The sequence below is a fragment of the Culex quinquefasciatus genome, chromosome 2, assembly GCF_015732765.1.
Source record: "Culex quinquefasciatus strain JHB chromosome 2, VPISU_Cqui_1.0_pri_paternal, whole genome shotgun sequence".
NCBI lineage: Eukaryota > Metazoa > Arthropoda > Insecta > Diptera > Culicidae > Culex > Culex quinquefasciatus.
The window spans coordinates 69,906,788-69,931,146 of NC_051862.1; the positions used below are offsets into that span (position 1 = coordinate 69,906,788).

The 24,359-nt window shown below is 41.5% G+C and overlaps 1 protein-coding gene across 1 annotated transcript; it reads right to left on the reverse strand.

Moving 5' to 3' along the window:
• Positions 1-1,071: 1,071 nt before the first annotated feature.
• LOC6032357 (ubiquitin-like modifier-activating enzyme 1) lies at positions 1,072-20,369 on the reverse strand. Its single transcript, XM_001842930.2, has 6 exons — positions 19,119-20,369; positions 10,513-11,565; positions 9,129-9,380; positions 8,750-9,058; positions 8,162-8,532; positions 1,072-2,436 (listed from the first exon to the last, which is right to left on the reverse strand). The coding sequence occupies exons 1-6, from the start codon at positions 20,025-20,027 to the stop codon at positions 2,022-2,024; spliced, it is 3,309 nt and encodes a 1,102-aa protein (XP_001842982.1). The 5' UTR covers positions 20,028-20,369; the 3' UTR covers positions 1,072-2,021.
• Positions 20,370-24,359: the final 3,990 nt, after the last annotated feature.

Consider the following 24,359-nt stretch of genomic DNA (forward strand, 5'->3'; position numbering starts at 1 on the left):
GATCCATCGAAAAAATGTTGTCTTGTCATTATTTTTTTATGCATTAAAATGAAAAAAAGTGATCAGAAATGGTTTTTGATCGTGTTTTTTACCGTTGTACATAAAAAATGACATAGGGCTTTAGTACCCAATTATCATAATAAAATGGGATCTAAGGGGTCCCCCGAGCAAAAATTTACAACCAAAAAATTCACTAAAAGTAAATGTGTATATTCAATATGTTAAACTGCCTTACCCAAAGCGGTCTCAGTCTCAGATGGTAGTCCACCACCAAACTTTGTGTCCCGATTTGTCCCACTTCCCGTTGACCTAGAGTGCTCATATTTTGGCCAGATGCTAGTTTTATATGTACAAACGACCCCTGAAAATTTCAGGCAGATTGGTGAGGTCTAAACGACGTCAATTCAAAGGGGTATGCCCTGTTCGTGGACTCGCTCTTAAATTAAAAATCAATATTTAATCTTTTTCGGTCGTATAAAGAGTCATTGTACTCAGAAAAATAGGCATTATCGTTGTAAACAATAATAATAATATAGTTTGACCAAAATGGGTTCTACACGGGCATAAAAAATGTCATTTTAACATGATTAGCCATTACCTGGACAGGTGTCCTTAAATGATATTCCGTCGGGGGAGCATTTACCGAACCATGGTTTTTGATATTTTAGATGAAAATAGAGCTTTATGACGTTAGGCGTACGCACACTAGCCCACCATTTAATTTTGCTGGCTGACAAAATTTAACCTCACTTTATTTTCGTGTACGTATACGCAATACATACGCACGTAGATTACTCTATTGAAAATAAATATCTTTTTCGAGACAAAAAGCTATCTGGAATAAACAAAAAATCCAAATTTTCCGAGGAAAGCTAACGAAATCAACTATACTTCGTTAAAGTCACTCCGTTTAACGTCCGGAATTCTTTTTTTTATAACTTCCTTTCCTGAAAACGGGATTCCGTATATTGTAACAGAATCAAAGGGACCTTATACTTACCCCCAAACATCACTTTTAACGCTACTCAGCAGTGGAGATTTCTCAACTTTCAACCCGATAAAAGAAACAAATTTTGCAGTAAATTGTCAAATTTCATGATCATGTAATTTATTTGCAAATTCAATGTTTCCGTTTCACATTTGTTCTCTTCCATCTTGCATTAAGGTGCTACCATAGCTTTTTCTGTGTTTGTTTTTTTTATAACTACTCATTTATCATTCAGTAAAAATTAATAATTCTTCATTCAATTTTGCTTTAGTTATATGCCTGCACGCGCCAAACGTCTTTCAGCTCGATTCTTCTTTTCGTTACGTTCACGATTTTCACTTTTCCACACATTTCTGGGTTTATTAATATTGTTTTAATCTTGCACGTTTCCTTCCGCTCAATCTACTACAGAGACCAAAAAAGAGTGTTGCGTTGTGTGTGTTGTTTTTTTTTTGTTTATTCTAAAGTAAGCAACACACATTTGAAATGCCTTGTTTTGTTGATTCTCTCCCCTCTGTTTAGTCGTCTAAAACTATAACCGATTCGATTGGTTGATTTATCTTGCTGGTTGGAGCGGAGGGTGTGGCTAATCAAAATATGCGCAATTTTCTAAAGATTTTAATGCAGCGATGATGAATTTAAAACTGGGCAGCGCGCCGAAGAGAAAGCAATGCAAAATGTCCCAGCAGAGTTGGGTGAAAGATAAATAGATTTTCTTGTTAAAAGAGAGAGAGTGACTTGACTTCAATATCACACTAGAGATAATAAACAAAGTGGACAGACTTTGAGACACAAATCATTTGAGGGAAGAAACTCCAGTTTGGATAACCAGATCGCTTTTATTTTGCAGGAAAGAAAACAGAAAGGATTGTTGAATTCGGGGTGTTCGCTCACTTTGGAGTCTTCAAACTCTCGCCAGTGTGCGGTGTGTGTTAGTGTTTGCACTCTTAAAAATTACTTCTCAGTGTAGGTGTAAGTGTAGTTGTGTGTGTGTGTGTCTGTGTGCTCACTACCTATCTCTCCTTTTTATCACCTAGGGCAAAATGTAGCGCACGTACGGAATCTCGACGTCGTTCCCGTCCGAGTCGTTGCAGCAAATCTCAAAGACGAGGGCGCGCACGTGCGGCTCGATGCTCTTCTTCGAGACGCGCCGCACCACCTCGGACATGTTGAGCGCGAGCCGTTCCGCCTTCTTGTCCTTGGCCATGAAGAACGCGTACAGCATGCAGACACCCTGCGACAGCATCGTAATCTCCAGCTTGTGCTCGTTCTCAAAGTGGTCCAGGAACTGCTTCAGCGTCATCTCGCCCTGCACCTCAAAGCGGTCCCACAGCGTCCAGTCCTTGTCGTAGTAGGTCTGCTTCTTGGCCTGGATCGGCTCCGAGAAGGTGCAGAACGGCAGCGCCAGGTTGATGAAGCCGTTCTTGAAGCGCTCCAGCGTGTTGAATCTGTCGGAAGAAAAATAAAATTCTGTCAAAATTTCAACGCACAGCGCAACGCCTACCGCGACCAAAACCCCGCCCGTTGCTATGCGTGAGCAATGAAAAACATAAATAGATGCACGCGCGCTTGGCAACGCCCCCCTTGGTAACGAATCAACAAGCCGAAAAGGTATATACCCGAGTGCACCCCTACCAAACCCCTCATTCCCAAACTGGAGATGGCGGCGTACGGTCGTATTCTACTATTTCTAATACGCAATTTCTTTTCTCTCTTTCTAGCGCACCGCATGGGTGTCTGGCGGCCCCGGCCAGCCCTGGCCTATGACCCGGATGTCGAATCGGGCATCCGGGATGATGACGATGACGATGACTTGGCAGAACTCGCAGTGGCATATTTCGAGCGGCTCAACGAGCTAGACCGCGCGTCAGTGGTTCACGAACCGAGATCGCTGGCGGAACTCGCTTTCGCAGCGATCCCGGTTACGGAACCACTCGACGATTGGACCTCTAATCAGGTTTACTATTTCGGACCTGCTGGGGTGATTCTGGAAACGGAATCACTCTCAGATCAAAATTCTCTTACTAACTATTTTGTTCCTAGCAATTCGATCGAATCTGTGGTGGATCCGGCACTGCCGGGTCCATCATGGGCTTTCCAAATTCCAAATGAAAACTATTTTGACCAACCCGTGGTGGATCCGCCGGAGTCGAATCCAACCTCGGCTATCAAAATTCCTCTTGAAATTCATTTAGACCAACCTGAGGTGGATTCGACTCCGCCGGATCTGCCATCGGGAATCGAAATTCTCCCTGAAAACATTATTTTGGCACATCCAGCGGCAATTCCAACCGAGGAATTGTCCGCTAATCCAAATTTCAAAGTTGAAACATTTGGCAACTGTCAAAGTCTCGGTAACCGTGGTTTACCACGGTTGCTGAGATTGCGATATTCTAAATTTTCAGTTTTTTCAAAGTATTTAACTAGTTTTTGCGTTTGTTCGTTGGTTGCTATTCTTTTTATTGTTGAGTCTGTTTTAAAAGTAGTCTAGTGAGATTTTTGGCATGTTTTCAAAATTTTGCGTGGCTTTGTAGTTTGTTATTTGTTTGTTATAGCTGATTTTATTCTCTTTTATTTTCAATCTGTTTTTTTTTTGTTTTGTTTTTCCTCAGATGGAAACCTCGCCACCTATCATAACTGGAAAACCCGGATAACCAAATCTTTTCGGAAACACAGAGGTAATTGTATTTAGTAACATGGTTTGGTAACATTTATTCTAACCTATTTTTTACGTTTATCTTCCTCAGATTTGATCGCTGCTTATCGTACTCATTCGGTCCTCGACGGGAGATTGAAGGAGCTTTGGGGTGTGACGACATTTACCAATGAACTGTAACCTGCCTTTTTTTTTTGATGAAATAAAGCTTGGATGTCACCGATATTGTTGTTGTTGTTTTTATTTTAGACTTAAAAAGTTGGTCCGCAACAAATAGTTTTGTTTTAAAGTTGTATTTAATATGAAAAAAACTATGAGGATTTAACGAGGGCGGTAGAATTTCTCTTTCACCTCTAAATAAAAATGAATTTAAAAAACATGTGGGCTCGACCACAAAATAAGACATTAAACATGAGAAATCTTAATATTACTAAAGTTTAAAGATATTTTGCAAATTTTTGGAAAAAAAACATTCTTGTAATGATTACGCATTTTGTGATAATTTTTGTTTCAAAATTTAGTAAAAATGGTTTGAGGTTTAGTTTTCTTCATAGTTGTTCCTTGAATTTTTTGAATTGTTACGTAATAACATTTTTCTCTTTCTTTTTTTTTATTTTGGAGAGAATGCTAGAAATAAATGTTGCATCATCATTTTTCAAAAAAAAATGTTGCCTTCATAATACATAATGCTTTTGGCATGATAATAAGGGTAGTATGGATCTCTAATCCAATAAAAAAAACGAGTGAAAAATCAGACTACCTACAGACTTTTTGTCAAGATTATACAGACACCGCCTTTGAGGAAAATGGCATCCCTTGGTACACATGTCTACATACATCCAAACACACAGACATTTGATCAGCTGGTGATTCTGAGTCGATTTGTATAAATGACGGTAGGTCTAGGAGGTCTAATTAAAAATGTAATTTTTCGAGTGATTTTATAGCCTTTCCTCAGTAAGGTGAGGAAGGCAAAAAATCAAATTAAAAAAAAAAATCTTAAGAGATAGAGCACCTGGCTAGATTATTAAGGTAAAAATAAGTATCTGTGTCAATTTTAAGCCAAATCGGTGAAGGTTTCAGGGTCGCTATTGCCAGGGTTGTTACGGAAAAGTCGAGAAAAAATCCGCGCCAGATCCGCGCCGACCCCAAAACCCAATCCGCGCGAAATCCGCGCCATATAAAAAAAATCGCGACAAACATAGAAGAGAGTAACATAATGAATGAAATTTTAAACGAAAAAAGAATAATAGGGGAGCTGGGGGTAAGACGGCCAGGCGGGGTAAGACGGCCACCCCACTGTTTTACTAAGTATACTAATGAATATTACTAAAATGTTTAGCAATACTGTTCCTCATGCTAAATAATGCATATGGAGTCACCTTTGCCAAAAATATTGTTTGAAATAGTATAAAAATAGATCAAAATAAACAAATAATTTTTGAACTTGAAACTGGATGTAATTTTCATGAATTACAACTTAGGCATTTTGTTAGATAACAATATGTTTTCCTGTCTTCAAATATTTTTCATGTTAAATTGAAGTTTTCCCTAGATTATGTCCCTCGAAAAAGTTTAGAAAATGCGATGAGCTATTTACAAAAATTGTTTAAAAAATAATTTATTTGGGGCAAGACGGCCACCTCCTCCGGGGTAAGACGGCCACCCGTAATTTGTAGATTTTAATTGATATAGGTTATATTTTTGACGGTTTTTGACTATTATGACATATTTGTAGATAAGGAAACGCATTTTCAATAAAACTATCCATTTTTAATCAAAATGCTGTTAACTACCGTTTCGACAACATTCTTTACTGTGATATAGCAAAACTCATTGAATAGTATGAAATCCTATCAAACTTTTCATAAAAATCGCTAATTTAATATTGTTTACATAATTTTGATTTACTTATTCTAATCAAAATACACAAACTAATTATTTTGCATCAAATTGTGTTTGTTTTGTAGTAAAAATTCACAGTTTTTCATAAAATGTGGTCGCAATAATATGAAATTCACTGAGCCAAAATATGAAAATTTTTAAACAGCATTTTTCTTCACATTTGAAACCTGATTTTTTCAACCAAAATAGTTATGATGTTCAGAGAAGTCTGTTCAACCATCCTTGTAGGAATTTGGGTGGATTTAGCAAAGTTATTAAGTTAATTTATAGCACTGGCCGTCTTACCCCGCGTATTTCATATATATACGATTTCAATTATATTTTTAAAATTCCTGAAAAGTATTGAAAATTGGTTTTTAGACTAACTAATTTATGTCATTTCTATAATGGACTAGTAGTAGAACAATATGTACGTAATTTGAGATCAAAATAATCTGTTGTGTAAATTTTATTAGACTTCTCCCTTAGGGTGGCCGTCTTACCCCATCTCCCCTACAGAAGGCATTTGGATCAGTACCGTTGATCAGTTGTGGATTCATATCGCACCTGTACCAAATGGAATCTTTTTTGCCATTTCTGAAACAATATTAGCATTTTTTACAACACTTTAAATATCGTTGCTTTAAAAACAAATTCAGAAAAAAAATTAAAATCGAAAATTTTAAAAAAATAAAGCCATAAAAAAATCACCAAATTATAAAATCTAGGTATTTAGTGCTTGATAATTCTCGCCAAAACTTTACTCTGGAAAATCGAAACACAAAATTTCTATTATTTTCTTCTCTAAATTTCTCCAAACTAAAATATGACTCCGAAAATGATCCGAACTAAGAAAATGGCAAAAAAATAATTTAATAATTTAATAATTTGATAATTTAATAATTTAATAATTTAATAATTTTAATAATTTAATAATTTAATAATTTAATAATTTAATAATTTAATAATTTAATAATTAAATAATTTAATAATTTAATAATTTAATAATTTAATAATATAATAATCAAATAATTTAAAAATTTAAAAAATTTATAATCAAATAATTTAATAATCTAATAAATTTAAAAAAAATATATATTTTGATAACTTAAGAACTTTCCTTAAAAATTAAAAAATAACAAAAATCAATTGTAACATTTTCGTAATTTTTCAATTTAATAATTCGTACTTTTTACGTTTTTAAGTCTGTAAGTTTTGACAATTTCAAATTATGAATTCTAATTTTTTTATTATTTGAATATGTATTGCTTATTGCGAGATAAAATCACGTTTCTCCATCGCTGTGAGTGACAGGAGATTATTGCCGCCTAACTACCGCAGTGTAAAAATCAGCAAGTTGAACTGAAATTATGCGTTGATTTGGCTGTCAACTTGGTTTGTTTTGATTATTTTCCAAAAAGTCAGCTGGAAACTCAAGGCAACCTTTGACAACAACCAAAAATTTGTTCTGCGGTTGTCATGCGGCTGTCATGCGACCATTATCTTGCGGACGTATCACCGCGCGTGAACTCTAATTATTAACGCCCGCAGTAATATATTCTGAAATTTCAAATGGAACATTTCCATTCGAGCAGTTTTTGCTTTTTTCTACAATGTATTTTTTATGGAGCGAAATGTCAAAAACTGCTCGACTGTGGGTGCTCCATTGGGAGTAGAATCAATTGTACCTGAATCAGAGTGGCAGCAGAATTTTTGTTTTTTTTAATAAACCAAAAATTTAAAAATTTAAATTTTTATATTGAAAAACATAGAAAATCTAAAAAGTTTCATAGCTTCAAATTTTTAAAATTCTGTAATTTTTCGAATTTTGTTCTTTTGATTTTAATAAAATTTGATATTTATTTGAATTGTAAGGCAGATGTTTTAAAAATAATGAGTTGTAATGTTATGTTGAATTTATATAACAAATCTCAATACATTAAAAAAATCGCTTCTTGAAGATTATTTCGAAGTTTCATAGTAAGAAAAAAAAACAATCAATAATTTTTAGAACAAAATTTTCTTCATTAACAACTTCTTAGAAACTGATATTTTCGCACTCAACGAAAAAGAATTAATTTATTTAATTCCTAATAATATTTTTGTTTGTAATTTGAAAGAAATTCTATCGTTCTCAATTATTTTGTTTATCAAATTGATATCCGCGCGAAATCCGCGCCTGAGCAAAATTAGCCAGCAAATCCGCGCCAGATCCGCGCGATACGCGCCATCCGCGCCATCCGCGCGATCCGCGCCGTCCGTAACAACCCTGCTATTCACCATTAAAATGAGAAAATTCTCAAAAATGTATGGAAAAAAGCCAAAATTTCAATATTCCACCAAAAAGTGCCGTTAAATGTATCGGGTCATTGTCAAGTGTGAGATTCTTATGTGAAATTTTACGAAAAACAACTTTGTCGGAGGCCGCAAAACGATTCGAGGTAACCCTGACGAGTTATAAGTAATTTAAAAAAGACGTTTTTGCATGAAAAAAAAAAGTTTCAACACTTGTCTAAAACCTCCTTAAGTCTAAATTACTTTTTCAAAACAACCAATGCGCCATGGGTTTCCTATGTACATAGGACCTTTTGAAATAATAAGCGAGAAGTCTCCCAATTCTGCGCCGTACTCACCCTTGCGCCAGCTTGTACAGCTCGAGCGACACGCAGCCGGCGACGAGCGAGGTGGTCGTCGCGATGGCCGGCATAATCTTGCCCGCAATCAGCTTCGACTTGTGCCGATCCGCCGGCGGAATCTTGTAGTTTGCGGCGCGCAGGTTCGACGCCGCCACGATAAAGTCCATGTGCAGATTGTTGTCGTCGTCCTTCTCGAACTCGAGCGGCGTGACGGTGAAGTCGAGCCGTCCGAGCGAGGCCAGCTCGTCGCGGAGCCGGGTGATGCGGTCCTTGTCCAGCTCGTCGCCGCTGGCACCGTTGGCCTCGGCCTGCATGGCCGCGTCCGTAACGGCGATCTTGACGCCCGATTTCGGCACGAAGACGGGAACCTGCAGGAGGGGGGTTTCGATGATTAGATGGTGTTGAGTTCAGGATGAGGCACTGTTTTGCAGCTTGGTTGGTACAAACGCCATCGTAGCGAGCAGTTTGTAGCTAATTGACCGCAAACACTTTGCTGTTCCTACCCTAATAGTAGACGCCGGACGAGGGATTCCGTCCGCGTCCCATGGATAAGTAGGAATGAGATTCGAAGCTTCTTCAACCTACCTGAACCTTGCTCACAAGGCCGGCGATGGCCGCACGGTCTCGCAGCTGCGGAATTCCGTACACGGCCGCGCGCAGATTGGCCGTCGCAAACACGTAGTCCAGATGCATGGCGTTGTCCACGTTGAACGGGATCGGCTCCGGACAGCGCTTCGGCCCCGACCAGAACGGCTGCCCGGAGGACGTCTGCTGGTCCGGCGGGAAGTTGAACAGCAGCTGGCTGATCTGGTTCGCGTACTGCTCCTGGAAGTGGAACCGGGCCCACTTGACGCAGTCCTCGATCGACTTTGGACGCTCGTCGATGAGGGCAGTCTAGCAAGGGGGGAAAAAAAACAATCGATCAGCAAACCCTTCAACGAAAGTATCCAGACAAGACTCGAACCTTAACCGATTCCAGCGCCTCGAGCGGCTGGCAGCCGGGCAGCTTGAGCGTGCGCTCGATGAATGTCGGATCCGAGATGTACTGGGCGGCGTTCGCGGCCGACTGCTTGAAGATGCCCTCGAACATGTCGCGGGCCCACTGCAGCGTGTGCTCGATCGCATTCGGGAAGTTCTTCAGCGTGCAGATCGGGATCGACTTCTCCGGCGGGTCCTGCGACGAGCTGTACGACTCCGTCAGGAACGGGACGACCACCTGGAGTGGAAAGGGTTTTTGTGTTATGGTAAATTTACAGTGACTTTGTCTTAAAATAAGAGTTGATCCTTTTTTGTCATCTTTTACTGCATTGAACTTCAATCGTCGTCTTGTTGCATAGTTCAGATTTTATTCTTCATCATTTGTCGGAGACCAACGGACCTCCTCCACTGCTATGCCGACGGCCGTTGCCTTACAAACTGCTAGTAGCCATTTTTAAATAAGTTTACGTTGCTCATTATCAACGCAGCCTCTGAAAGCTGGTTGTACAGTTTGACAACTTGTAAAACAACGAGTTCTGCGTACGCGCTTTCCTCCAGTTCTGCAATCTGAGATCGCCAGGTCCTCTAGTGTCATGCCCATGGAAATCATTCATACATCAGGTAATGTGGTATCATCCTTTCCTTCACACAAAAAAACAAAGGCAAGTGTGTTGTACATTCCAGCATGTTTCGTCTCGGCGTCAGTCGATCACATCCAAGGATGATCTCTGCTCTGGACTTTTTAAAGTAGCCGTTTCGCACAGCATCGATAAACAGTAGTAAAAGTGTGGAGCGATCAGCGATTGCTGTTAAGTAGCGGTTAATTCTACAAAGAACTCCAGACTTTCGTGCTGCTTTCCTGAAAGTGTAATTGTTGTGTTCGTTGAAGTTCAGTTTTTCGGCCAGCATGACTTCGAGCCACCATAAACTTTGTCTTTGCTATGTTCCGCTGCAGCTTCTTCCGCTTTAACCATTCCGAGAATCCGACTAGCTCTTCGTCGATCTTGTTTTTTTATTTTATTTTTTTATTCTTTGTCCTCTATCTTAGCCTATACCCTAACTAGCTCAATCGACCTTGCTATCACGGAGCTGTGCGTCTATTTATAGATCCGAGATCTATTGTTCTTCGTCTTGATGGTAGATGATGATCTCCTGGGGGTCTTGTTGGAAGAGTCTTCCTTCCTTCCTTCACTCGTTGTCGTCGATCTCGTTGTTTCTTCTAGAAATTCCGCGGCGTCAGCTCGTGATTCATCCTACTCCTCTATACATTGTGAATCGCTGAAAAGAAATTCTACAACCTTCCACTCTATTCGTGCATCATTAAAAAAAGGATCAACTCCTCACTCACAAACCTCACCAACCAAACCCACCTGAATATTGCCCATGGTTCCCAGCGTGCCCGACTCGAGCAGCGGCTTGCGATAATACACACAGCGACGATCCATGTAGATGCGCGCGTCAATGTTATCCAGCGCGTTCGCCACGCCATCCAGCCGCTCGAAGAACGTATCGTCGTACACCTTCTCCGTCTCAACGCCGACTCGGTTCTCGTGCGAGGTCACGTTAATGTCCCCGTTCATGCGCTTGACGGCGAGGGCCGCGACCCGCGACTTGGGCTGCTGCACGTCGTGCGGGCGGAACAGGAACTGCCTGTTCAGGTTGCTCTTCTCGATCAGATCCATGTCGGTGACGATGATCTCGCCGCCCTCCTTCGACGCCACCCCGATCATGGCAAAGTTCTTCAGCAGCTCGCACCCGATTGCACCGGCGCCCACGATAAAGTACTTCAGCTGGCCGAGCACGTCCTGGAACTTGCGCCCAAACACGGCAATCTGGCCGTCGTAACGCGACCCAACCGGGGCGCACTCTTCCTCGGTCAAACCACCCTCCGGCAGACATTCGATGGCGTCGAACGAGAAGTACTGGTAGATCGGAGTAAACTTCCCAGTGCAAGCCTTCATGACCTCCTGCGCGGTAATTCCTCCGATCGCCCCGTTCATCGGGCACAGATCTCCCGAGCAGACCTTGGCAAACGTAGTCAGCATGCCCTCGTTGATCTCCTCCACCTTGAGCTCCTTGGCGCGCTCCTTGCACAGCTCGACGAACTGCGCCGCGTCCTCAACGCTCCACGGACGGGGCAGCCGACCGCCGTTCTTCTCCTGGAAGCGGCCCAACACGGTGAACGCCAGCTGCGTGTTCTGCGGGTGGTCCCACTTGGAAAAGTCCGACATGATGAACTCGGGCGCGTTTTCCGCCTCCGCCAGCGGCTTGAACGAGATCTGCTTGGGCATCTTGACCTGGGTCACGATTCCACCCCGCACGTACGCCGTGTTCTTGGACGTGTCGCCGATGCTGAACGTGTACGGGCCCAGCACCTTGATCTTGATCGGATCGCATCCATTCAGCTCGGTCATGCCTTCGACCTGGAGAGGGGGGAAAAGGAAACAGGTCATTATTTAACTGGCCAGTTATTGGTGTCACGCAATGCCGTTTTAGTTGCAGATAATAGCACTCTCTTTCTATTGGATTACCCAGAAACATACATTTGAAGAAGGTGTGTGCGCGATGTCGTGATGGATTGTCTATCGATTTTTGTTGTTGTTTTCCTACTTGTTGACGTGTTTAAAGCTAAACAACAAATTATTTAATTCATGGTGTTGACTGAAAGAGCATGCCAACACAAAGAGTTCATGCAAATAGAAAAAGGGAAAATCTATAATTCAGTATTTCCACTACTCTCCTTCTCGCCGGCCAGGCAGAACTGAGTAAAAATTAGCGCGAATAAGATTCGTTGTAACGTGTTTAGTTTGAATACGAATTTTCAAATAACTTCTATTTTTTTTTCAATACAAAAAATCAAGGATCGAGCATGAGCAGCATACAAAAAAATCACAAAAATAAATTCAGTTTATCTCTTTGAATAATTCAAAGAAATGTTCGTGTTTCAAATAATGCAAAATAAGATTAAATTAGATAAAATTTTAGTTAAAATTTACCAAACCAGAATTAGTGACAAAACAGAATCTGGTTGCTAGTTTGCCAACCGTAACTGACAGCCCAGTTCTAAATGACAGCAAATATACTTGTCAAACAAAATTTTATTTCAACAAACTTCTTTTCGAAAAACTAACTGAGATGTATTTTTGCTTTTACAACAAGGCGCTTGGAATATTTTGAATTAAATTTGAACAACATTTTCGGAAATCGTCGAAAAATTTGCTGAAATATTTAAAAAAATACATTTTGTTTTTTTAATAGGCAATCAACTGATAAAATTTGATTACATTCAAGTCGCAGAACACGCATTTAATGTTAACCTTGCACATCAACCAGAGCCTTTGCACCAAGATTTTTAGTATTTTCAAAACCACGGGAACCATCAATATTTTGTTTGATTCATCCCCTAAAGTACTGTTTGTAAAACGACTATTTTTATTTTATTGACTATTTTTACAACAAGATTGTAGCAGGATTGAGTCTGTAAATGTTGAAATAAGAAGACAACAACTTGTTTGCTGTGCACTCTTAAGGAGGTATTAGACTATGACAAACAAACAAAACCGCACTTTTTCGTGTTTGGCAAACTAGCAAACAAAGCCCAATGTATGCAGGCTGACGTTTCAACGAACAGATGCAGGCAAACAAACAAAGCAGACAAAACTGGCAAAATGTCAAAAAGTACGAGTTTATTTGTGTGTTTGCCATAGTCTAATTCCTGCTATAAAAGTTAAAAATAATAATAAATAAAACAAAATGCGATTTTTCTTGTCTATAATTCGATTATCCAAAGTCCCTCACAAACCTTCGGATAGTCAAACTTCAGATAATCGAAACTTCGGATAATCGAGGATTCGGATAAACGAGTCTGAACTGTAGTAACCAAATTACGAATCATCATCGAGAAATTACTATCGAAATGTTACTATCGATAAACCTCAATCGTGGCTGCAGGGCTGTGACGGCTCGAGCTCGATCATTGTTTGCATCAGGACACTGTGACGAGAAGTTCGTCATTTTTGGGTTAAATTATATTTATTTTACTGGAAGGCTCTTGAAGGCCTTAAGGTAAGAACAAGATTGTCCGTCAGACCTGAACGCAAACGCAAAATTTTGCGCCTGTCATCATAGCCTGCCAGTCATCGACCATTGAACAAAGCAACCCCTGCAGATTGTTCGACTGACAGTTGATGGAAAAATCGAACTGGCACAGCGTTTTGCGTTCACCACTGCGTCGAACGGACAATCTTGTTCTTAGCTTTAGCATGAGCATGAGCATGAGAGATCACCCATGGTTGCCCCTCCTTTCAGCACTACTGATTATATGCTTCGACGATCTAGTGGTGTTTCCCTTATCAACAGCATGTATGAATGCGCTGAAAAGATAAAACACCATGATTGCCAAAACAAGATCAGTTGCGAATAGGTAACAGTCATTGGCCACCAACGGCGCCCGCCATGTCAGTTTGTAGATCTCGATTTTAAGGGACGGGAATGTTAGTTAGCGCAGGTTGCTACTAGGGCAGCTGATTTACTCTGTGCTTACACCCCACAAGCGCCAGGAACCTGAAAATTTGTTAGTAGGATAGGGTATTTGGTCAGGATTCATCATAGAAGATGATGATGCGACCCAAAATCATAGTGTTATTGAAAGGTATTATGTTTTAATCTCAAGGCAAGCAATCGGATGCTGCGGATGAGTCATTTCCCGTTTATCGGCTGTTAACTTTTAATTGAAATGGATTTATCTTAGACAGCCGGCTGTGGAAAGATAGAACCAAAATTATTTGTAATTAAATGATGAAGAATTTAACAGTCTGACTTTTTAATTGAGATGTTTTTACGAGTTTTACATGATTCATGTTTAGTGGGGTACTGATTAACGAAGCGAACGACGAGTTACGATGTTTATCGAGCTGAAATGGTATGATAAGGTTTTGTTGTTATTGCACACCGACAATCTTGTTCTTAGCTTTATAGAAATTACAAAAATATCGAAAATTTCCAAAATTGTTCAAGTAAAAAATTCGTAATCCTCAAAAAATGTCTTCAAATAAAAAAAAAAGTTTAAAAAATCTGAAATAAACTAATAAAATTTAAAAAAATGAAAGAAATTTAAAAACTAAATCTAAAATTCAAAGAAAAAAAATCTAAAATTAAATTAAAAAAAGTGCAGGTTTACACATAAACAACAAGACAAAGAACTTTGCAAAAAGCTATTAAAATTTAAATAATCGGCCAACAATTGAAATGTAAATTTTTGTGGATATTATCCACTATTCAAAACCATGTATTCTGATACCCTTTTTTTCTGAACTCGTACGGTTTCCGGGGGAACCTTCCATGAGGGAACCGGCCACTCCAGCTTGTGCCACTGCCATTGTTGAAATTGCTATTTTCATGTCCAGTAAAAAAAAACCTTGAATTTTGATACCCATAGTGCTTAGACTCGTAAGGTTCGGTAAATGTCCCCCCGATACTGTAGACTAGAGGTGGGCAAAAAAAGAGCGAACCGCTCAAAGAGCCGGTTCACTGAAAAGAGCGAACGAGCCGTGGCTCACAAAAAAAAGAACCGCGGTGCTTTTTTAAACTCCAGTCTTTTGGGAGAACCGTTTCAAGATGGTACGATTTTTGCTATAAACTTTACTTTTGAAAATTGAAAATGCAATTTCAAATATTTCAATGCTTATAAAAATTAATCCCAAAAGTAAATGATTTTCTAAACGAACTGAAAAAAAAACTTTTCATTGTTCAACTGATTGTATATTAAAGCATTACCCGAATACAAATGAGTATTTCAAATTGCATAAGTTGTTCAATATTACCAAAAATCTACTGAATAGTTTAGACATTTGGAAAAAAATATAAATCATTTTGTCCGATTGAACTTTAGCGTTAATAGACTTTATCGATTAAATCAGAATGTAGAAAAGAGGTCACAGAATATTATCTCCAAAAATAGTATCTGCATTAGTTCTATTATTGCAGAATTAAACGCAATTTTAAAATAAATAGTTAGGTTCGAGTAAAAAATTTTAACATAGAGACCACCAAGACCTATGGTTTAAGGGCATCTTCTCGTTTTCAGTTTTAATTTTTTTTTATCAAATAATTTATAAAAGTCCAATGTGAAATAACTTATAAAATCACACGATTCTTAAAAAAAAAACCTTTTCATACAAATTTTGAAAAAGAGCTAAAGAGCCGTTCAAAAGAGCGGCGAACGAAAATGAGCGGCTCATAAAAAAGAGCAGTTTGCCCACCTCTACTGTAGACAGACAGTGCCCTTAGGACCGATTTCTTTGTTGAAACCTAATAAATCCAGAAAAAAAATGAGGTAAACATTTAAGAAACATGAACATTGAAAAAAAATAAGAAAAATGAATAAAACTTAAAAATTTGAAAAAGTACTGATTTGGAAGGCATTTCTTTTAGAATTAGGTAAGTACATATTGCGAAATTTCAAGATTTCAAAGAATTTATCTTAACCATTTATGTAAGATGATATGATCTCATAGTTCATCAGAAGCTAATTGGTTTTAACAATCGTTTAACAGAAATATGAATATCAATACTTGATAGACTTCTAAAACATTCAAAATGTTGATCAATTGTGTTTTCAAAGTACGTTTAAAACCTTGAGTAACCTAATCACATTCATCCATTTGAATTGCTCAAATTTAATCTTATAAAAAACCCCATTAAAGCTTCTTTAAAAAGCAACCTTCAACAGCCCTAAATTTAATTGAACAGTTTTGCGTCTGGCCTTGTGGTGCCAATAAACTCGGCTCAGCCAGCCAGGCAACAACAGTGCACCAGAAAAATAAACAATGCTTCTACGCGGCAAGTACTTGTTTCGCAACTGTATGTCTGAGCTTTTACCCGCCATCGATCGTAACACACTTCTTCGTCGAAGACAGCTCAGCCTCAGACAAAGAGGTGGGCAAGTAAGTCGGTGTGAAGGAAGCCCACCCAACGCAACACCTTCTCCCCAAGTTACGATTGATTTTCAACAATTTTAAGTTTTTATTTTTCCTCTATGACGTCACCTAATTTGCTCGTCCTCCTTTCCACCACCGCCATCAATTTTGCTGCAGAGCGATTTTTCCTAGAGTGTTTTGAGGTGTTGGAGTGGAGCTCGCGCAAACAACTTTTGCTTTTGCTGCTGGACGGCGCGCGTTACGTTTTGCGCTCGTTCATCACCAACTCAACCATCTCGCCGTAGAAATGGCGATTTTTCACGGTCGTGAGTGTTTTGGGCAAACTTGAGGCATCTTGTTCCTTGAAACGTTGGCTAGTATGTTGAACAAATTAGTTTTTTTTATCAATAATAATTATTGAAAATGTCTAATGTCTAAAACAGCCCATTCTCAAATGTTTTAAAATCTAGATTGAAATAATCAGGAACTTCCAAAAATTGAGTTAAGATCTCGATGCACTCATTTCGATTGATTCGAAAGCCCTCCTCGAGCATCGTCCACGTCTCGTGCCCGTTGAGAACGACCGGTCTTATCAGCGTTTCGTACATGGTACACGTTGTACTTTGTAGGGTCTTGTGGAGTCCGTAGTACGCACGACTACCGGTGATGATGCGCCTCCGAATTTCTCTGCTGTCACCAACGATCCGAGGTACACAAACTCCTCCACGACCTCGAACTCGTCCCCGTCGATCGTCACGCTCGGTCCTATGCGAGTCCTAAGGGACTCGGTTCCTCCTGCCAGCAGATACTTCGTCTTCGCCGCTTCAATTCCGTGTACCTCCTAGTCTCCTCGAACGTTCTGCCGACAATGTCAATGTCGTCGGTCAAGCCCAATGTTGAAACAGAGGCCGGAGATACCGTTGTCTTGTCGCAGTCCCTTGGACGATTCGTTGATTTCACCAGTCTGATCATCTTCCCGGAGAAGCCGTTCTCGTGCATGGTCTTCCATAGCTCTTCGCGGTCAACCTAACCGTACGCGGCTTTGAAATCGATGAACAGGTGGTGCGTCGGGATCTGGTACTAGCGACATTTCTGAAGGATTTGGCGTAGCAAAAATATATGGTCTTTCGTCGATCTTCCCTCCACGAAACCGGCTTGGTACTTCCCAACGAAATCCTTTGCTCGCTCCGACAGACGACAGAAGATGATCTGAGACAGCACTTTTTAGGCCGCGTTGAAAATAATGATGGCTTGATAGTTCTCACATTCCAACTTGTCCCCCTTTTGTAGATCGGGCTACCTCTTTCCACTCCTCCGGTAGCTGTTCTGTGTCCGAGATGTTGACAATCAGCTGGTGCAGACAGGTTGCCAACTTGTCATGGACCCATCTTGATGAGTTCCACACCTTACCCGCTGCTCATCGTGGGTCCACCGCTGATGTCGTTTCCCCCGTCGCCCTGGTACTCCACCTCTGGGACATTCAGATGCTCGTCAAGGTGCTGTTTCCACCTTTCGATTACCTCACGCTGGTCCGTCAAGATTCCGCCGTCCTTATCTCGGCACATTTCGGCCCGCGGCATGAAGCCGTTCCGGAACCAGCCGAGTTTCTTGTAGAATTTGCGCGTTTCATTGGAGCGATACAGCTGTTCCATGTCCTGGCATTCCAACTGTTCCGGTCGGCGCTTCTTATCCCGGAAGAGATGGGTTTGCCGTCTTTGCGACTGTTTGTACGAGTCCTTGTTCCCACGGGAATTGTGCAGCAGCCACTTGTCCCGCGCTGCTGTTTTTCGGCGAGCGCACCCTCGTCAGGCAACGCAGCCTCGAGTTCCCACGCGTACTGGGTAGCGACCTCACGCTCCTTGAGTCGCTCCAGATTACACCGCTGCGGGTACCGGATCTTGTTGACCTCGAACAGGCGTTGGCGCAGCTTTGCCACAACCAGGTAATGGTAATGGATCTCCCAGTGTACTTGTATAGGGGGGTGCGCTGGAAGAGGGTACTAAGTATGGCCATGTTTCGGGAGGTAGCGGAATCGATGATTCGTAGGCCGTTCTCGTTCGTCTGCTGGTGAACCTCCCAATAACCGGTTTCAACTCCTCCTCCTTCTGGCCAACTTGAGCGTTAAAGTCGCCAATGACAATCTTGGCGTCGTGTTCAGGACACTTCCTGTACTCGCGTTCAAGAAGCTCGTAGAAAGCGTCTTTGTCATCGGCGTCGCTTCCCATACTCTGCGTAAGATGGGCTTAAATACTCAAGGAGCTATTACAACAAACAAACAAACTCACAAACAAACCAACATTTGGCTTTGTTTGCGAGTTTGGCAAACTGTCAAACACAAAAAAGTGCGAGTTTGTTTGTTTGCCATAGTGTAATAGCTCCTTCAGACTTAATTATTCTTTGGTTAGTTCGCAATACGTCGTAACAACAATTGCGTCCTCCGACACTTATTTCATTCTTTTTTCAAAAACTATCAAATTTTAATTATTTTTCAGTAAAGAAAAGAGCATTTTTAGGACGTGTTGATAAATAACTTAAAGCTATTTTACAACTGGCTCTTTGGACCTTTTAAAAAATAACCACAAATTTACTGAAGAATATTCCAAGGTTTACATCTTGACTAATTAAAACCAGCAAAAAAAACTCAACAAAATGTAAAGAAGGTCTAAACCACTGTAAGTTGAATTAAGCTTCGTTTCCTTTTCTAGAATTTTCCGAAACAATTCACAAGCGAGAAAGATTTGATTATCGTCTTCTTATCACCTTTCTCACACATTTTGCAGCAAACTTAAATTCCAACCTATTTAATCAGCTCCAAAGCATTTCACCAGAATTCGCAATCACGCCTAAAATTCCCCGTAAAACTTTTCCGTGATTTCGTGAACCATTTTCCGTTCACCCCCTCTCAAAACACGCACATCACCGCACATCGCGCGCAGCACCATTTTTCGTCATCGCTTTTAATTTCGTTATGAGTCACAAGAAAAGAAGGGAAAGCGAAAAAAAAACAAGAAACGAAGCCTTCCGGAACAACTCGCGCAGCACACAGAAAATCCGCTTACCTCGGTGAAGGTTACGTAGTCCCCGTCCTCGAAGCCGTGCCGATTCTCGTCCAGGCACGTCACGATGCTCTCCGGGTCGGACGTGATGCTGGCGACCATCGCCGAACCGGGGTTCGCTCCGGTTTGGTCGTACACGGTAAAGTTGGTGCCGAAATCGCAAAAGATTTGCGAAAACAGGCCGCGGGTGTCCGCGATGATGAGGGCAATGTTGTGCCGATGGGTGATTTCGGCGATCCGGTGCTGTTCCGCGGGGGCGGTCAGCGTGAGGACCACACAGCGGAACCGCAGCAGGAAGTCCTCGGTGAGGTCCCCGGTGTACGCACTGGTAGGCACATAGTTGTTGAGTTCGGCCAGCTGGTGGCAGCTCACCTCGGCCCGGTTCCGGCCAACATCGTCCGCCGTCAGATAAAACTGGGACGACAGATCGGCCACGGTGCAAAGCGCTTTGTCATGCAGAGTGACAGATTTGACCCCGCCGAGGATTACGTTTTTCGCGATTTCCACGCCCAGCCCGCCGAGGCCGGAGATGAGCACATCCGATTTGGCCATCCGCCGCATCGCGTCATGGCCGAGCACGTACAGCTGGCGCGAGTACAGACCCTCGTCGATGTCCTGGTTGCCACCACCAGCCTGGGAACCACCTTCCGGACCCGAACCATTGTTGTTTGCCGTCGACGTCGCCATTTCAACTGCTGCCTCTTCTGACTTTTGCTGCTGCTGCTGCTGTCTTTGCTGCGAAGTTTGGTCGACTACTGCCTCTGCACCACCTTCCTCTACCACTCCACCAGCTGCTCCTACTACTGCCCCAACCTCCTCCGGGCAAGTCGACGAAGAGGGCGGCAGTTTCCGCTTCTTGGCGGCTGGGGGTTCGACGGCGCAGCTGCTCTCACGAACTTCACCACTAGACATTAAGCCGAAATTTTGCTGCTGCTACTTGCTACCTTCGCAGGCCGTGACCAGTCCGAGCCCGCTGGAACCTGCGCCACACTAAACACTTTACCCACGGAACAGAGTCCGAACTAAACCGCAAAAATCCGCACCAAAAGCCCGTCTCTTCCTCACAATCAGCAATCCACACCGGAAATTTAACACCCGGAAGCACACGTCACGGAATCGAAGCACACTCGGGGAATTTCCGCTTGGAACCGGCGTTGGCCAAAAAACACAAAAATCTCGCACTCCGTCTGCAGCTGCAGCACACAATCCGACGTCGAGTTCGAGAACAAGCGGCGGCTTTTGTTGCACTTTTGGCACAGGCGCCCGGTTGCCAGTTAGACGGCAGGAAATCCGCAAGCATGTCAAGCAAGTGCAGCAAAAGAGGGTCCGGTGTGCACAAATCTGCCGCACACAGCTGTCAGTCAGTTTATTCTTCAAATTTTCAAACATTTAGTTGAAAGATTATGCTAAACAGCATTTCAAAAACCTTAAACAGCACTAAAAGTATCATAAAATCCATCTATAGATTTTATAAAATGATCAAAATCGGCAAAGTACAGCTTAAACTGCACTCAGTACAAACTTTTGCCCATGTAAATACAGATAAAGTGTGCAAAAACTGTGGCAACCCTGGCATGCGAATCGAATGTCGACCCTTGCCAAATTAAAACTGCAAGAAAAGAAACGGGCGCTGAACTGAAATCAACCCAAATCAAAACTGCAAGCAAACTGGCATCAACCCAAAACTGGGTAGAACTAACTCTTATTTTTCGTGCACGGTGGTATGGACTGACACTTAAGCCAAAGAAAACCAACCCACCTTAAAATTTATGGATTTGATTATGGATCAAAGCCTTGACCAAAGCTCGTTTTTAATCGTGTTTTTTTTGTCGTTGTACATAAAAAATTAGGATTTTTAATTCAATATTAAAAAATTAACTTCGTGGTCCTTCTTGAAAGAAAGCATCCACACAAAGAAAAATTACTCTAAATTTAAAAAGATCGTTCGTTGGATTAAAAGTTCGCGTTGGTGAATATTCGTAGAAAGTTCAAACTTTTCAATTTAAAAGTTGGAAAGTTTTTGATACTACCATGCATTTATGGAACAAAATCGTTGTATTGATAAAAAGTATTTTACTTTTAATTGGAAAAGAAACCTTTTATCACAGACAAACAGACGGGACACTCGAGTGCCGAACCATCGTCCTCCAAAAACGGTTATTTCAAATGCAATTTTGTTTCGGCATCCACTCACCCGGCGCTGATGGCGCTGCTGTCGTGACAGCTCGCCCGTCTATTCTCAGTGTGTGTGAAGCGTGTTTTTGTTTTTAAGTTGAGCGTGAGCACGTGCGAAGCAGCAAATGAGAGCACAAATCACTTTACACTTATAATTTTGAGGTGCAAGCTCGGGTGCAAGTCTGCTTGAACGTCTGTGTTTCATTTCTAGAGTACTTTTTCAAAAGGTCCTATGCGCCAAAAGTAAACAAACTGAGTTAGTTATTGCATTATATTCGGTGTACTAAAAACTATACTATCCGCTAACCCGATTTCTTGAAACTCTTATATTTTTAAATATAATATTTATCTACAAAACAACCTACAACTATTCTCAATAAATTTTAAACAAAATGGTTATAGGTCATTTTACCAACTGGTTGTTCTATGTGCATTCTGGTCGAACGTGTACATAGAACGGTAGCAAATCGACCTATGAGCAATTATAAATATATTTTAATCATCATGCACATACGCTCACATCAAAATGACCTATGTTAAAGATATAATGGATAATTAAAATATAAATTGGAGCGGCCGTGGCTGACTGGTTACGGTGTTCGCTTTGTAAGCGAATGGTCCTGGGTTCGACTCCCATCTGCTCCCAACGAGAAATTATAGGAAATATAAATCTTGAAACTCTGAACATGAACGAAAAATCAAAGTCGCTCGAGTCGGGGTTCCGATCCCCCGTCCTTTGGATTGGTAAGCAAAAATGCTAACCACTAGGCCATCGCGACTTGGTTGGTAGGCTATGACTGGAATTAGGAATACTGTTACTGTTACTATATACGCGCTGGGTCCTTGTCCATTTGACAAGGGTTCGGAAGTTCTAAATAACGTTTGAATCCGATTGATGCAAACGTTTTTCAGGGCGGGGCTTGTCGACTCAAGCTGAGGGACCTCGCGCTCGGCTAGCCAGCGTAGAAATGGGTCACCGAAGCTCGGCAGAGCTAACACCATCCAAATGCCTATGCGAGTTATTTGCATGTATAGAATGCAGATCTAAAAAATACATGGAAACGGTTTTATCCCTTATCCCCGAATCCCACTTTCCCGAATCCCATATCCCCGAAAATCATTTCCCCGAAAATTCCACATCCCCGAAAATCATTTCCCCGAAAGTGCCACTTCCCCGAAAATCATTTTCCCGAAAATTCCACATCCCCGAAAATCATTTTCCCGAAAATTCCATATCCCCGAATGTCATTTACCTGAATGGCCATTTTACCGAACTGTCGTTTTCCCGAATTTACATTTACCCGAATGGTTACCTCACCAAAAAAATCAAATTTCCCGAATGATAACCTAGTTATAAACTAAATTGTTATTTAGGATTTTTTTATAAAAGTATGACGTTAATAATAAATTATGTGTTTTGTAAGACTAAAAAAAACAAATAACCGTAGCAGGCCATTAATAAACCACGCGGACACTTCAAGAGTGCTGGGTATTGAGATCATCCACGTTCCATAAAAAAGATTTTTTTTTGTAGCGGCCATTTTCAGAAAGGACAATTTTCCAAAACGGTATCTACGTGGTAAGGATAGAACAGCAACGATAGCTTTATGCGACGCACTCGATGCGCAGGATTTTGTTTGTTCTAGATTTTGTTTGACTGAACTGATTTTTCTTTATCAATTTTGGTTGGTTTTTTTTTTATTTTTTTTTACTTTCAATTCGAGTTCTGCAATCAACCCTTTTAATCTTATCTAAATAGTTGATTATTAAATTACAAAATCCTTTTTTTGAATATTTCATAACCGCCATTTTAGATTCAATATTACTAAATCAATTTAAAGTAGTTTAGGGGCTATACTTAAGCTCGACAGCTGATTTTGGTTGCTAAGGTCCCGAGTAACAATTACAATTTTTTGCGGTAGTCGGGCCTGAACGTGTGCAAACATGTTCTGACCTGAAATCCCTTTGGCCAGTTGTCGCACTTACATCAATTTGAATATTCAAAATTCAAGTGAAGCTCGGAATTTTTTGAACGTTGTAACAAAAGAAAATCTCTCTTTCTAATAACAACACCAACAATTGGCTATTTGCCCCACAACATCTTTATTTCGCGACCTTCATCGCAGCACATTTTTGTCCATTTCTCATGGCCTTCTCTTCCTCAACGTCTCACTGCACGTTTTCTACCCGCTCCTCGCCCCTTTCTCCACCTCTTCCATCACCGCTCCGCGGCCTAGTTTCTCCGCCTCTTCCATCACCGCTCCGCGGCCTCGTCGGGTCGGCCACGCGGCGACCGGTTTCTACTGTGCCACGCCGTCCAGGTGCAGTCGGGTTGCCCCGCGGCCACGTGTCGCGGCCTCCAGCCGCACGGCCAACTCCCGGGTTCGGTTGTAGCCGGAACCGGTTCCAGAAGAAAATCCGGCGCACTGAGTGGATCGCGGCAGCCGAAGATTCGGCGACCTTCGCCGACTGACTTTTCTTGACCTCGCACCAACAGAGACGGCCTGCGGGCCGGACGTTCCAAACTTTCCACTCGAACTCTACTTTTCGGCGACGATTCGCATAAACGCGTGTGGTTGCTTTCTTAGGCTGGAACCAACTGACCGAGTTGATCGGTCGACGTGCCGAACAACCAGCAACTCTCGCGATCCCGTCGTTCTCCTCTCTCGCTCACGGCCTACATTCGTGCGCTCTCTCGCCTTCTCTCGAACTGGCCGGAAACACCACGAACGTGTGGTCGTGTTTTTGCCTTGATCGCCGTTTGTGTGTGTGAGGGCGAGGAAATGCGGTGCGTTTAGTGGCCCAAAGAGGGGTGTTCTTATGGTATTTAAATTAAGTTTAATACATTTTTTGTGGTTTCTACTCAAAATTTACAAACGAAATCTTCAAACGCTACACAACCCCAACGCAAAAGCAGAGTTTTTTGCGAGCTTCGAACAGTAGCTCGCAAAAAACTCGCAGTCCTTCTCTTCTCTTGGGCACCGTGCCAAAATGCAACAAATCGTGTTTGCCGAAGCAACTAAACCTTAACCAAACTGAGGTACGCGAGCCTCTACTGCTCGCCAGATC